This window comes from Petaurus breviceps, unplaced genomic scaffold (genome assembly GCF_028583685.1).
Source record: "Petaurus breviceps papuanus isolate PSGF00001 unplaced genomic scaffold, PetGlider_PUasm1.0 176, whole genome shotgun sequence".
In the NCBI taxonomy this organism is placed as follows: domain Eukaryota; kingdom Metazoa; phylum Chordata; class Mammalia; order Diprotodontia; family Petauridae; genus Petaurus; species Petaurus breviceps.
The window spans coordinates 33,023,154-33,037,947 of NW_027185771.1; the positions used below are offsets into that span (position 1 = coordinate 33,023,154).

At 42.0% G+C, this 14,794-nt stretch overlaps 1 protein-coding gene across 1 annotated transcript in view; it reads left to right on the top strand.

The window, feature by feature from the left end:
- Window positions 1-2,796: 2,796 nt before the first annotated feature.
- Window positions 2,797-14,794, top strand: part of VAT1L (vesicle amine transport 1 like) — a 123,370-nt gene continuing 111,372 nt past the window's right edge. Inside the window, exon 1 of the mRNA XM_069085868.1 lies at window positions 2,797-3,174. Coding sequence (XP_068941969.1) covers window positions 2,939-3,174 — 236 coding nt within the window. The 5' untranslated portion in view covers window positions 2,797-2,938. The remainder of the gene's footprint in view (window positions 3,175-14,794) is intronic.

Here is a 14,794-nt window from a genome sequence, read left to right on the forward strand (position 1 = left end):
TTTGGTATGGATGTAATGGTTGGACAGTTTGGAAGCCTGTCTAGCTTGATCTGTTTCTATGTCTTGATAATTCTGTCTGTATACTCTGAAGTTTGGGGTGCTGATCTTTTTCCCCCTGAACTAGGTAAATGATATATGTTTGATTGATTGAAGTAAGCTTGTTAACCCATTTTGAGTTGTTTTCCTTTAGAAAAGCAGATCTAAGAACCTGTATTGTCAGCCACCCTGGGGATGCTGGGGTGCTTGCTGCTACAGCAAGGAATGTCTTTCTTTTTCTTATTTGTATTTCTAGCACTTAGCACAGTGCCTGGCACATATTAAGTGGGAATAAATGTTTATTGAATTACATATGTCAGAGTCTTGTTTTGACTATTATAATTGCCTCCTAAAATTGGTTTCTTTGTTTCCAAGACTATCTTCTTTAGAAATTTTCCGTATAGTCTCAGTTTGATACCTCTGGGCCACACATAGGATCATAAATTTAGAGCTGAAAGGGACCATAGACATCATCTAGTAAACCGTCTCAATTTACAAATGAGGAAGTTAAGGTCAGGAAAAGTTAAGTGACTTACCTGAGGTTACTCAAGCATTAAGTGACAGAGGCAGAATTTGAACTCAGTTCCTGTGACTCTAGAATCATTACCTTTCATACTCCTAAAGCATAGGTTTAAGCATGTTTCTCCAATACTCAAAAATTTCCAATGGCTGTTTATTGGCTCCAGAATAAATTATAATACATTCATCCTGTCACTTTAGACTTTCTAGGAGTTCTCTAGGCTCTCCCTCCCTTTCTAACATTATTTCACATTACTGTTTTCCAAATGCTCTCCATTTAGTCAAACTGGCCTGCTGGCTCTTTCCCTTCTCCTGTTTCTATGCTTTTGAACAAGTGGTCCCTCCTATCTTTAAATCACTCCTTTCTCACCTGTGTAAAATCCCTAGCTTCCTTCAAACCCAGAATCAGGCCTTGCCTCTTACAGGATCTCTCCAGTCTTTCTCTCCTGAAATCCCTTTGTATATCATTTGTAGTTGATCGGCAGTGAGACTTTGTTAGTAGAGGGCTGGTCTTGGAATCAGAAAAAACCTTGAGTGCTAGCCCAGCCTCAGCCTCAGCCTTATGACCAACCTCTCTATGCCCCCAGCAACTCTCCAAGACTTAAGAGAAAAGTTATCAGAGGAAGTTTCTAAACTGAAGTTTTCCTACATCAATAAAATCACAGGGCTGGACCCAAAAATATTAAAGGAAGAAATATATTAGGGATAAAAATTCAGAATGACAGCTAGTTTGAATTTACCCTGCCTGTTACATCTCACCATAATCCTTATTTTTAAAAAAGTCATTAAATCGCATTAACATGTCCTTTCCCTTTACATGTTTTTTGCATCTTTGCTTCCCGTTGATAATCAGATTTCATCCTGACATTTCTATCAGAATTCTGAAGTGTATATACTTTCTACACAGTCCAATAGTGACTAAACTTGAATCCACGCGGCCAAATCTGGAGAGGATTTTGAGCCTCTCTACCAGCAATTAGTATAAATCACGGACTGCAAACTCCCTGAGGGCAGGAGTCATGTTTATCTAAACTTTGTACCTTCCCCAGAGTCTGTCTGCTCAGGGGTCTGCTGTAGGCATTGAATAAACTTTGAACTGAATTTTAATGACTTGAATTTGAGTAGGTTGCCTGTCTAAATGAAAACGTCATTCCTCTGCCTTACCAAGGGGGCTTTCCAACTCCAGGGAGAAAGAGGAGGGTTCACTCCAACACAGGTAAAATGAGGGAGTTGAGCATGAACTTGGCTTTTAAATATACAGATAGATAATAGATAAGGGTGTTTTTTTTTTAACATAATTGGTTTCCTTTGTAATCCTATATCTTTTATGTTTTGAATTTTAAAACTTTTGAGAAGGGGTACAGAGACTCCACCAAAACCAATAAAGGGTCCATGACATTCACAAAAAGGGTTAGAAGCTATGAATTAGGTAACTCCCAAGGTCTTTCCTTCTTTAGTTTTGCTTCTAAGGTCTCTTCTAGTTCAGTTCAATTAAAAAAAAGTAAGTGCCTATGATGTGCAAAGAGTGAAGGGAGTGGTCTCATGTATTTTTTCTAGATGGTGCAGTGAATAGAATGGAGTCAGGACAGATCTGAGTTTTATTTTTTTGTTGGCAACAGGCTTAAGTGACTTGCCCAGGGTCACTCGGCCACTTAATGTCTGAGGGCAGATTTGTACTAGAGTCCTCCTGATTCCAGGGCGGGTGCTTTATCCATTGAGCCACTTAGCTGCCCCCATATCTGAGTCTTAAATCAGTCTCAGACGTTTAGCTGTGTGATTCTGGGCAAGTCATTTAACCTCTGTAAAATGGGAATAATAATGGCACCTAAGTCCCAAGGTTGTTGAAATATTCGTAAAGTGTTCCACAGACCTTAAAGAGTTATATAAATACTACTTTTATTGTTGTTTTAAGTAGGGGCTTACAAGCATACATATAATAAGAGACTGGGTGTAATGAATTCAAAGGAGAGAAGCAGGCAATTCCAGCTCTTCCTTTCTCTATCCTATGTTCTAAGTTCTTTCACCACTTGGACATTCTCTGACCCTGCAGGTTCCAGTTCCAGATCTGCCAGCACCGAGCCAGGTGACTCTAGGAAGATATGGCCAGAGCTCTGAATCTCGTTTTCTCCGCGTGTGGGAGGAGGCGGCTGGCCTGGGCTGGGCAGCGTGTGAGGGCCCTCCCTGCTGTGACGCTCTCTGAGTGGGAGTGGGATCCGGTTCTTGGAAGCTGCTACTCTGAGGATTACGGCAGCGGGGCCAGGGGCTGGGACCAGGGAGCCTCATTGAATCAGCAGCTGCTCTCGCGGGCGACGAAGCATCCTCAGTTCTGCGCCCGGCAACCGGAGCATTCATTCCCACAGCTCGCAGGCACCAGCCCCGAACCATGGCCAAAGAAGGCGCGGAGAAAGCGGAGGAGACGGAGCAGATGATCGCCAAGGAGGGCGGGCCCGAGGCGGCCCAGGGCGGCAGCAGCGGAGGCGGCAGCCCTCGGGCCGCGGACACCAAGGAGATGCGTGCGGTGCTGCTGGCCGGCTTCGGCGGGCTCAGCAAGCTGAGGGTTAGCCGGAGGCCCATGCCCGAGCCCCAGGAGGCCGAGCTCAAGATCCGCGTCAAAGCCTGGTCCAGTATCACCTCTGTTCTCTCCTTCCTCCCAATTCCCGGACCCTTCCCGAGCCAACCCCCAGCCACGCTGATGTGATTGTACCTGTGTCTGTGGGGAAGGGGTGTGTGTGTGTGCTTTCGTGTGTGTCTGGGTGTGTGGGTGGGAGAGTGGGGTGTGTGTTTGTTCGTGTGTGCGTGTGCGTGAGCGCTCGAAACAGGCAGAAACAGTCACAGAGAGGAGATGTGTGTGTGTGTGTGTGTGTGTGTGTGTCTGTGTGGTGCCCACAGAGAGGGAGCAACTACCTTTGTTTTTACCCTGAAAACAAGTCCAGCTAGTCTTCATCTCCATCTACCTCCTCCAATTTTCCACCCCCACCCTCCGATGCCCTGGGCAAAGGCAGACCCTCCCCATTCTGTTGCCAGAAAGTGTGTAAGAGAAGGTAGTGAGAGGAGTTAGTGACACCTCAGGGAATGTTAGTTCAGAAGTCACCACAGCTTTTTAATAGCTTGGGAAAAGGATGAGCCCTGGCTTGAGAATCAGAGGATCTTGTTTCAAATCCTGTTTCTCTTATAGGTCTTGTGAAAATTCCTTCCTTTCTCCAGGTCTCAGTTTCCTCTGCTATAAAATGGGAATAATAAAACTCACGTGGGGCTGAATGGAGACCAGAGGAGATTGGGGATGGGTTTATGGATTTCTTTTTTAAGTGCTAGATACTTGAGAGTTATTGTGATTCTGGGAAGAATAATTGGGAGGGTCTGAAGGGATGCGCTGAGATGAACTCCTGCCAGGATCCAGCCTGAACGAAGAGGAACCTGGCTTGATTGTCCATGTGTGATGTGATGGTAGAGGAAGGGGAGAGAGGGAGTGGTACCAATTTGTTCTCCCCGGTACAATCCGTGTTTCGTTTCTAGTGTGACCATAGCTGCAATGGGCTTGGTGTTGTGCAGTAGATAGAGCAGTGAATGGTCTTGGAGTCACAAGACCAAAGTTGAATCCACAGCTCTCCATGTGAACTTGAGCAGTTCATCTCTTCTGAACCTCAGTTTCTTCCTTTGTAAAATGAAGATAATAATCTGTGAAAGACCTGTCCGACACAATGGCTGTTTCAAATGTGATGTGTGAACACTAGCACTCTAGAAATGGGAGCTGCTTTATTAGTCGTGTGGAAGCCTGAATCCTAACCATCCTTGGAGGCTTCAGCCTAGGGGCTTGACTGCTGTCTTCCTCTCCCACCCCAATCCTCTTTTGGCCACTCCCTAGAGTAGAAAACTGTGGTAGCCCATTTGACAAATGGATCAAGTGGTTCTCTTCTTATGGCTTGGGCTTCATCTTGATATGTTGTAATTATCCAAATGATTAATTTAATCCTTTTCTCCTGCTTTTATCTCTTCCAACCCAAATTTTGAACCTTATATTTTCAGGTTCAAAAAGTGCATTTTCAACAATATTTATTAAATATTTACTCCTTATTTACTAAACCTCTGTGTTCTCAAAATGAATGCATCCAAATGAAAGCCTGTGTGCTCCTGTAGCAATGAGAGGCTTGGGACAGAAGAACAATTCAAGCTGACCAACCTCCTGAGAAACTTTCCAGTTAACCAAGTGCCCTCTCACCTGAATCATGCTTCTTTTAAGAGGCAGTGTAGTAAGGAGGAGAGCTCTCTTGGAGTTCTGGCTCTAACACTAACTTGCTGTATCACCTTGAACAAGTCATTTCACTTTTCTAAGCCTGTTTTCTCATCTATAAAATGGGACTAATAATTATACATGCACTGGTATAGGGGAAGGAAGCATTAGATTTAAAGTTGGGAGAACATAAGTTAAAATCCCAGCTCTGACATTTAGCCCTTAAGTGACCTTAGGGGAGTCACAAAACAGAGAAACAGATGGGAACCAGGGAGAAGGGAAAGGGGAGTGTACATGGGCTTCAGTTTTCAAATCATTAAAATGAAGCATGATCTCTAAGGTCCCTTCCAGCTCTAAAGCTATGATTTCTCTTGGTTGCTGGGGAATGGGGGTTAGGAGGGAATCACCACCTTACAAACCATAGAGATATCAGCTATATTATTAGCCTCACAGGACCTTTGTGGGGTAGATAGCCCAGGGAGGTTGTTATGGCCCTTGGTCACAGTGTTAGGAGAAAAGGTGAGACTCAGACCTAATCCAATGATCTCTCTCCCCCGAACCATGAATCCTTTTGAGGCGAAGATGTACTGAGCATCAGGTTTTCTAGAGTAAGGAATCATGTCTGTGGAGCTGAGCCCATAGGGGTGGGGTGGGAGAGAGGGAGGGTGGCTTGTTTTCTAGCTGCATAAATGCTAAAGCCCTCTGCACTGGCAGGAAAAGAGATGTCAAGGCGAAGGACAAAAGATTGATTTTCAAAGCAGGATATGTGAGCCTATACTTAGACATACTACAAACAGAGAGAGAAATACACAACCCCCCCTCCCAGCTTCTTTTCTCTCTCCCTCCTCATTCTTTCCCCTTTCCCTCCCTCTCCCTTTTTCCTTCTCCCCCTCTTTCCCTTTCTCTCTTCCCTTCCCTTCTCTCTCCTCTCCTCTCACCCCATCTCTCCTGTTCCCCTTCTTTTCCCTCCCCCTTTCTTCTCTCTCACCTTCCCTTTCTCCCTCCCTTTCTCTTTCCCTCTCTCCTCCCCCTGCTGTTCTTTTTCCCCTCCCCCTCTTTCCCTTTCTCCCCCTGTCTCTCTCTCTGTCTCCCCTGATCTCCCTCTCTCCTTTTTCTCTCTTCCTTTTTTCTCTTTCTCCTTTCTTTCCCCCTTCCCTCTGTCTCTCTCCTTCCTCCACTTCTTCCCCTCTCCCCCTCCCTTCCCTTCTCTACTTTTCTCTCCCTCCCTTCCCACTCTCTTTCTTTTTCTCCCCCTCTTCCCCTCTCTCTCCTCACTTCCCCCCTCTCTCTTTCTCTGTCCTCCCCCTCTCTTCCCCTCTCTTTCCATCCCTCCCCTCTCTCACACACACACATGCACACACACGCTTGGAGGCCATGTTTTTTTACAATTCTCACAAGAGGTTATAAAACAGGTCAGGGTCCAGTGAAATAATTTGGGGAACAAAGTTAGTGATGAGGCCTAATTTGGGGTTTCTTCTAATGGTACCAACCTGCCCTTTACCACTCTCTCCCTTGTGCAGAAAGCTCTGCCCCCTGGAGTCAGGATGACTCAGGCTAGCTTTGGAGGCTTTTTGATTGTCCCCATCACCCCCTCCCAGCTTCCCTGGCTTCCTTCAAGTCACAGCTAAAGTCTTTTCTGCAAGAAGCCTTGCTGGGTCCCCCTTAATGAAGTTCCTTCCTCTCTGTTTATCTCAAATCATCCTGGATATATCTCCTTGTACATAGTTCTCTGCCTGCTGCTGTCTCCTGCAACAGACGGTGAGCTCCTTAAGGGCAAGAGCCATATTTGCCTTTCTTGGTATCCCCAGCACTTAGGCAGACACTCTTAATGAATGTTTGTTGACTTGGCTTTAGTGTAAACCTTTAAATATCTGAGTGTTCTCTCCTCTGACTGGGAATGAGCTGGATTCCATTATAAATGATCAGAGATTCAGAATAACTCACTCCCATTCCAGTAGGGCTTTACATCTCTTAGGTTCAATTCAATAGGTATTAAGCACCTCTTGGGAGTAGACCTTGGGCTAAATACCAGACATACTAAGACAAAAAAAAATAATCTTTCATCAGGGAACTTTCTTTTGGTGGAAACAACAAGAACATAGTTAAATGAATCTATGATATACACATACAAAGTATTGGGGGGAGTTGGAGGTAGGCACCGGCACGGAGGGGATCAAGAAGGGCTTCTTGTTGGAGGTGGCACTTGAACTGTGCCTTGAAGGAAGCTAATGATTCCAAGAAATTGATGTGAGAAAGAAAGAAATTCCAGGTAGGGGGATCAGTCTATACAAAATCACTGAGACAGGTGGTAGCATGTTGTTTATGGAGAGCCCAGTGTGACTGGCACATAGAATCCAAGAAGAAATGTCAATAAGCTAGGAAAGGTAAGTTGGAACCAAGGAGTTTGCATTCTATCCTAGATGCAAGAGAGAGGCGTTAGAAGCTTCCTGAGTGGGAATGAGACCTGCTCAGTCCTGGGCTTTAGCAATATCAGTTTGGTCTCTGTGTGAAGGATCGACTAGGGAAGGGAGAGACGAGGCGATAAAACTACAAAGGAGAAAGCTGTAATTGTCCAGGCAGAGGTCACCAAAGCCTTAACTAGGCTGTGAATGGAAAGATAGGGGCAGATGGGAGATAGGTTATAGAACTGACAAGATTTGGTGAATGATGGGAAAGAGAAAGGGAAGAGTCAATGATGGCTCTGGGGTGGTGAGCCTGGAGTATGACTGGAAAAATGCTAGTGCCTTCTACAGAAATAGTTGGAAAGAAGAAGGAATACAAGGTTTGTTATCTCATTTTTCAAATGAGGACACTGAGGTTCCACTTAATTGACTTGTTCATGGTCACACAGCTAGTAGGTTAGAATTGTAACTCTAATCCAGATCTCTTGACTTCAGGTTCAGTGCTCTTTCTGGCAAATCAAACTGCCCGTGATGGGTTACTCCACGATATTTGGCAGAGGATAAAGTGGCAGAATAGCTTTCATATCCTACTCTTTTATCAGGGAACAAAATAAACAACTCATTTCCTTTGGGCTTGTAGCTTTCCTCTCCTCTGCCCTGGGAGAAAGAGAAGACAAGTATTCTCCTCATTTTACAAAGAAGGAAACTGAGGTTCAGACACAATTTTCTGACATTCACGTTCACGTCTCCTGGTTCTAAGTTTTTCATTCTTCCCAATATGTTCTTTATCTCTAAATGGAGTCCTACCTTCAGTCATTATACCATGATCATCTTTAGTCATGAAACCAGTATGCCAAGTAGGCCTTGCATAGCTACACAGTAATGTGTCCAAACATTTATGGTCATTTTCTGTTTGTTGCAAAGGTCTGGATTTGAAATGAACTTTGTATAAAAGGTATGAAAAAGTGATCGTTTCTTTGCTGAGGGGGATTAGAAAATAGAAAAGGCAATACGGCACAGTAGATGGAGGACTGGTCTTGGAGAAAAGATGATCTAGATTCAGGTTCTGCCTCTGACACTAACTGTGGGACCATGAGAGGTGATATAACCTCCCAATGATGTAACTCTTAAAAACCCAATCATGGTCAAGTTGCTAATTGACATAATTGGTGGAAGGGATTTCACAGTGGGACTTCCCCCTATCAATTAAATCTCAGATTTGTAGTAATTGTTTTTTTTTTTTTTATCAGTAAAGGATAACAATTACTCACAGGTCTTTAGCACTTTCAGGTTTATAAAAGGCATTCCTCCCAGCTGTCCTGAGAAGCAGGTAGTACTAATATTATCCACATTTTTCAGGGGAACAAACATTGTCAGAGATGGAAATTACTTTATGAGGGTGATAACAGCCAGTTAGAATAAGGACTTGAATGCAGAACTCCTGACTCCTAGTCTAGCAACCTTTTTCAAACACCTTACAAATAAATTACCTTTGCTTAGTTAGGATTTTGTCCATCTTGCACCAAAGTTCTATTACTATGACATGAAGGGTAGAATTGGATCCTAGCTATTGGTCCAGATGCAGAATCACATTTTAAAACATGTTCTTCACCTGTTTTGTATTATGGTCTTTGGCAATCAGTCTAGTGAAGTCTCTAAATTCCTTCTCCTATTAAAGTTTTGAAATGTGTAAAATAAAACAGAATTACAAAGGAAAGTGATGATATGGAAATGTAATTATTGAAATGTTTTAAGAGTTCACAGACCCCAGGTTTATAAGCCCTGTTTTAAATGGTTATTAATGAGCATCATGTGTCTAAAACTCATTCTTAGGGGCTCCGTTTTTATTTAGAAGTGGGGGTTTTGGTATTAAGTCCAAGCAGTAAGAATCCTGTGCTACAAGTGACATCAGTAGAGCATCAGTCGTGAGGTATTGGGTCATTTGTTTTCCTCCTTTTAGGTTGTTGTACACATTAATCTGTTGAAAATAAATCTAGGACAACCTCCAGCCAATAGCTGTTCTGTGGCATATGGGGGTAGAATGATATAAGACACACTCTGAGATTAATATTAAGGTCATAAGAGAAAAAAAAATAAAACGTTGCTGATGTCTTTATTTTCCAGGATTCAGTGGCTCTCCTAGAGGCTAAGGAAGTAAGAGTAGATAAAAAGTAGATAAAAACTGATGAAGATATTGGGTGGAGGTATTGGGTACTAGAGGACCTTGGATGCCAGGATCAGAAATTTGACATCTTTATCCTCAGTGGCAAGAAATCACTCTTTGGGAGAATCTGATTTTTTGAAATAATCTAAAATTATTGGGAACAAAATCTTGCAAAAGAAGTTAAGAATCAAGGGTGGCTACGTGGCACAATGAGTAGAACACCAGCCCTGGAGTCAGGAGGACCTGAGTTCAAATCTGGCCTCAGACATTTAACACAAAAACTAACCATGTGACCTTGGGCAAGTCACTTAACCCCAATTGCCTTCCAAAAAGCAAAAAAAAAAAAAAAATTTAGGAATCAGGTTTTTCAACCAAAGCAATGAGACTTTCTTATGAACTCTCTTGGAAGATGATTCCCAGGGAGGCTCCAAGTATGTTTTGAGCTTTGTAATAGATCTACTATGAAGGCAGCAGTCCTTATTTGGATATGTAGTTTTGGTAGGACTCAGAACTAGGAACAATTTGGGGAAAATTCCAGAGTGAAGGTATCAAACACATAACCCACAACACTTCCAAGTGCTGCCTGAACCAGATTAAAATATAATTGGGAAATATTTTTAAATAAAAAATATAATAGAAAATAGATAATGTTAATATGGTTTTCTAAGTTAATATGTAGCCTACAAGGATCCTCATATAGGGTTTAGAGGATCCTGTTCCTCCTTGAATTTGACACCACTGTTGTAGAGAACTATATTTTTGCCCAACATAAGGAAAAATGTTCTAGCTGGTAGGTTCAAGAATGGAATGAGTTTCCTTGTAAAGGAGCGATTTTACTGTCACTATAGATTTCCACATAGAAGCTGGATGAGCCCTTATTGGGGAAATAGTAGAGAGAATTCTTGGGTTGAACAAGAAGGCCTCTGAGGTCCAGTGAAGTCCTTTCACTTCTGTGATCCAGTGATTACAAGATTTGCTCAGGGTCATTCCCTTAGACCTGAGACTAATATCCACTTCTCCTAACTCTCAACAAAGTGTTGTGATTTTTTTCCCCAAAGTATATCAGTTCTCACAATGAATTTGCCCTTCTAGTGATCCTCTGGGCATCCCCAATTCTTTGGATGTGTGGAGGTTAACCTTGTCATCCCTGGGGGTCTTTAAGCAGACACTGGATGACCACTTGATGGGAATAGCATAGAGGCAACTTCTGCTCAGAAACAGATTGCAATAGGTACCTCTTTGAGGGCCCAGCTCTGAGGTTTGGATGTTTCTAAGTGAAAGGAGGATGGGAATTTAATTCAACTCAATTCACTAACATTTATTAAGCATCTAGTGGGTAAAGACTGAGGCTATAAAGACAGAAATTAAGGTATCTTAACTCTCAAGAAACTTCCATTCTACTGGTGTAGCAATATGTACACAGATAAGTGAATACAAAATAAATATAATGGAAATCTTTTGCAGGAGGGGACACTTAAGCTGAGCCCTTATGGGAACTAAGAATTTCAAGAAGCAGAGGAAAGGGGGGTGGCCAGGTGGCTCAGCGAGTAAGAGTACCAGCCCCAGTTGTTGGGGTGACCTGGGGATAGAATCCTGGGCTCAGATACTCAGCACCACACCCAGAAATAACTGGCCGTGTAACCTTGAGCAAGTTACTTAACCCCAATTGCTTTAAAAAAAAAAAAAAGAAGCAGAGGAAAGGAGGAAGTTGAGAAGCTGGATGATGGGGAGGATGGTGGTGCCTTTGAAAGAAATAGGGAAGTTAGGAGGAACAATGGGTTTAGAGGAAAAGAGCATGAGTTAACCATATTGAGTTATCCTTTAAGCAGTTGGTGGTGTGGGACTAGAGCCCAAAAGACAGATGAAGGCTGGATATATAGGTTTGGGAGTCCTGTCAAAGGGAACTGAGAAAGAAAGTCAGACAGAAAGAGAAAAAGAATGCTGGATCTTAAAAATCCAGAAAAGAGAGGTTATGTCAAAGACCAACAGTTTAAATCACTGCAGGAAAGTTAAAAAGGATGAGATCTATGGAAAAGCCATTGGAGTTAGCAACTGAAAAATCATTCAAGCTTGTTGAAGAAGCATTCTTAGTCAGAACCTTGACTACAAAGGGCTAAGAAGTGTGGGGGACATTAAAAAACAGAGGTTTTGTGGTTTTTTCAGGGATTTGATTATGAAATGGAGGAGAGATATAATTATAGGAAGTAGTATTTTCAATCTGGATATGTTTGTAAGCAGCAGGAGCAGGAAAGGGATGTGTGTGTGTGTGTGTGTGTGTGTGAGAGAGAGAAAGAGACAGACAGACAGAGACAGAGACAATGAACTTGATAAGATGATCAAAAGAGTTAAGCTTGAGATGGAATCAAGGGCAGAAATGAAAGGGTTAGCCTTTGTAAAGGAATATAACCATAATGTTTGACTAGATGAAGACTGATGGTTAGCATATTGGATGCTAGAATCAAGATAAAAAAGATCTTAGGTTTAAATGTGAATGCCTTCACTTGGGTTCAAAAAATCAACATCAGAAGTATAGGATGAATGAAAGCATGGCTAAATAATAATTCTTATGAAAAAATCTGGGGTTTTAGTGGACTCAATACATCTTCAGTGTGACTTGGAAATCAAAAAACCTCTGGTGGTGTTTGGCTGCATTAACAGAAACATAGTGTCCAAAACAAAGAATGTAATACTCTTACTGTCCTTCTGCCCTGTCTTCCAGATCTATAGTATTATGCTCTATTCTAGATCTCACCTTTTAGGAAAAACAGTAACTAGCTGGGTCCATAGTGAGTTCAGATGAGGGCAGCTAAGATAAAAATCAGTAAATTGTTTTGGGTTTGTGCAACAGAAGCACAGAATAGGAGATCTGGAAGAGATCTTGAAGGGCGTCTGGTCTGACCCATACCTGAACAAGAATTTTCTCTACTACACACCTGACAGGTAGTCATCTAGCCTTTGTTCAAAGACTGTCAGTGAGGGAGGACTCACTCCTACCCTAATGAGTTTGGACATCTCGAATTATCAAGACAGTTTTCTTTATATCAAGTCTAAATGTGCTTCTTTGCAACTTCTAATTATTGCTTCTAGCTTCCCTTCTGGGACTAAGCAGAACTACCTCTTTCCCCTTTTGTGTGACATCCCTTCTAGTACTTGAAAGCAGCCCTCATGTCTACCCCCATCCTTCATTCCTAAGTCCTTTAACTAAGGCTAATATGTCATGATTTCAAGGTCCTTCTCCATCCAAGTTGCCCTTCTCTGGTCACTCTCCAGCTTAATAATGAGCTTTCCAAAATATTCCCAGAATTGAACACAGTACTCCAGATGTGATCTCACTGGGGCAGATGACAGTAGAACCGTCACCTCCCTAGTCTGAGACACCTTGACTCCCTGTTCTTGCAAGTTGAGATGATTCTCCAGGGATCATCTCCTAGGATTTTGAACTGAAAGAAACTTTAGCAATCATCTCATTCAACCCTTTTGTTCTACAGATGAAGAAACTGTTGCCCAAAGAGAGGAAGTGACCTCCCCAAGGTCACACAGGCAATAAATAATTGAACTTAAGACCAAAGGCCTCTCACTTTAAACCGATTACTGTTTTCCATGTACCACCTGAGGAAGCCCCTAGTTTTGCATTAAGTCCCACAAATGAGATAGAGCCAATATTTTAATGAACAAATAGTGTCTTTTCCATTTTTACCTCCCTCCTTTCCCTTTCCCCCCCTTCAACATACATAGATGAAGCCCAGGGCCTCAGGCACATTCCTCAAGCCCTGTAATGAAACACAAGAACAAAATTATATTTGAAGACTCTGAAAACAAAATAGAACCAAAGAGGGGTTATTGTCAAGTTTCAGAGTGCTAAGTATTCATATGATGGATGGAAAGAAAATGATTACTGAGATAGAGGGGACTCACATCATAGTCTCATTTGGGAAGGAGGAGTAGGAAAAACCGATGTTCATATAGTCTTATTAATCATTTCTTGCCTGGTAAGAGCTCAGTAGTCCATGATTTACTTGAACCATTGATGACTGGTCCCTCTCAAGATTCTTAGGGAGAAGAAATCCCCAGTCAGAGTTAGACAGATAAAGACAGAACTGGCAGGGAACATAGAGAGGAAATGGGAAGTCTGTGTTTTCATTTAGAACTGGAGTTCTTAACTGTTTAAATGCCATGGGGCACTCTGGCAGGCTGGTGAAGTCCATGGACCCCTTCTCAGAATAATGTTTTTAAATGCCCATAAAAATGCATAGCATTACAAAGGAAACCAGTTATATTGAAATAATTTCAAATGCAATCAAAATACGTTTTTTAAATCAAGTTCACACACTCCAGGTTAAGAACTCCCAAAATTAAAATGGGATAATGATTGATTAGCAAAGACATAGCCAAAAAATCTGGGTCCAAGTCCCAGCTCTGATATTAATGAACTATGTGACTTTGGCAAATCACATAATCTCTCTAGACCTCAGTCTCCTCACCTGCAAATGGAAATAATATTTATGCTACCTATCTCATGGCTGTTTTGAGGAAAGTATTACAGAATGAGAAGAATTATTACTATTATTGGTGAAAGATTCTGTCCCATGGGTCATCACTGTCAGGTCTGGTGAGAGAATCTCAGAGGAGCTCGTGGGCCAATCTGTGTGCCACCCTCCCATGAAGCCAGCCCAGAGTGACTGGTTTATCGGAGTTTCACAACAAATATTTTCATGAAAGTTATTGAGGCTCATTTTCCTTACCCTTCATTTGAAAAAAAGCTCTCATTGCTTAATAATAATACTAACAGCTCCCATTTCTGTAACATTTTACAGTTTGCAAAATGCATTCCTCACAGCAACCCTGTGAGACATTCAGTTCAAATATTGTTATTTCTAACTTATGTGTGTGCAATTGAGGCTTAGAGAAGGAAGTGGGCAACCAAACACGGCTACAAGTCCCATTCCCTCTGTTGACCTTAGATTAATTCTCTATAAAATGAAGGGATTGTACTATATGCATTATAGGGTTCATTCCATCTCTAAATTCTGTGAACTATGGCTATTAAGTGTAAACACAGAGACTTTAAACCAATACCTTCCCACTATGCCACTATACCTATTATTGTCATAGTGTCTTGTCCACAGAACTGATATAATCTGAAAGGTCATTTTCACAACTACAATGGTGTCTCCTCAGATTCCATTTTCTCCGGGGACACCAGTGACCCTTCCTGACTTCTTGGCATTTGTCAAAGAATAGAACTGTCTGTTTGATTAGAAGCAAGAAAAAGAAATCCTTAATAGAAAAGTGCATTAGGGATGTATCCTCAAACTAGTTTTATCTTTATGTATGTGTGCTCCTCTATAAAAGACATTGGAGCTGACATATTAAAACTGAGGCACAAGAAAAAATGTTTAAAGGTTCAGAAAATAAAAAGAGACACTAATAAATAGAAGTGTTGCA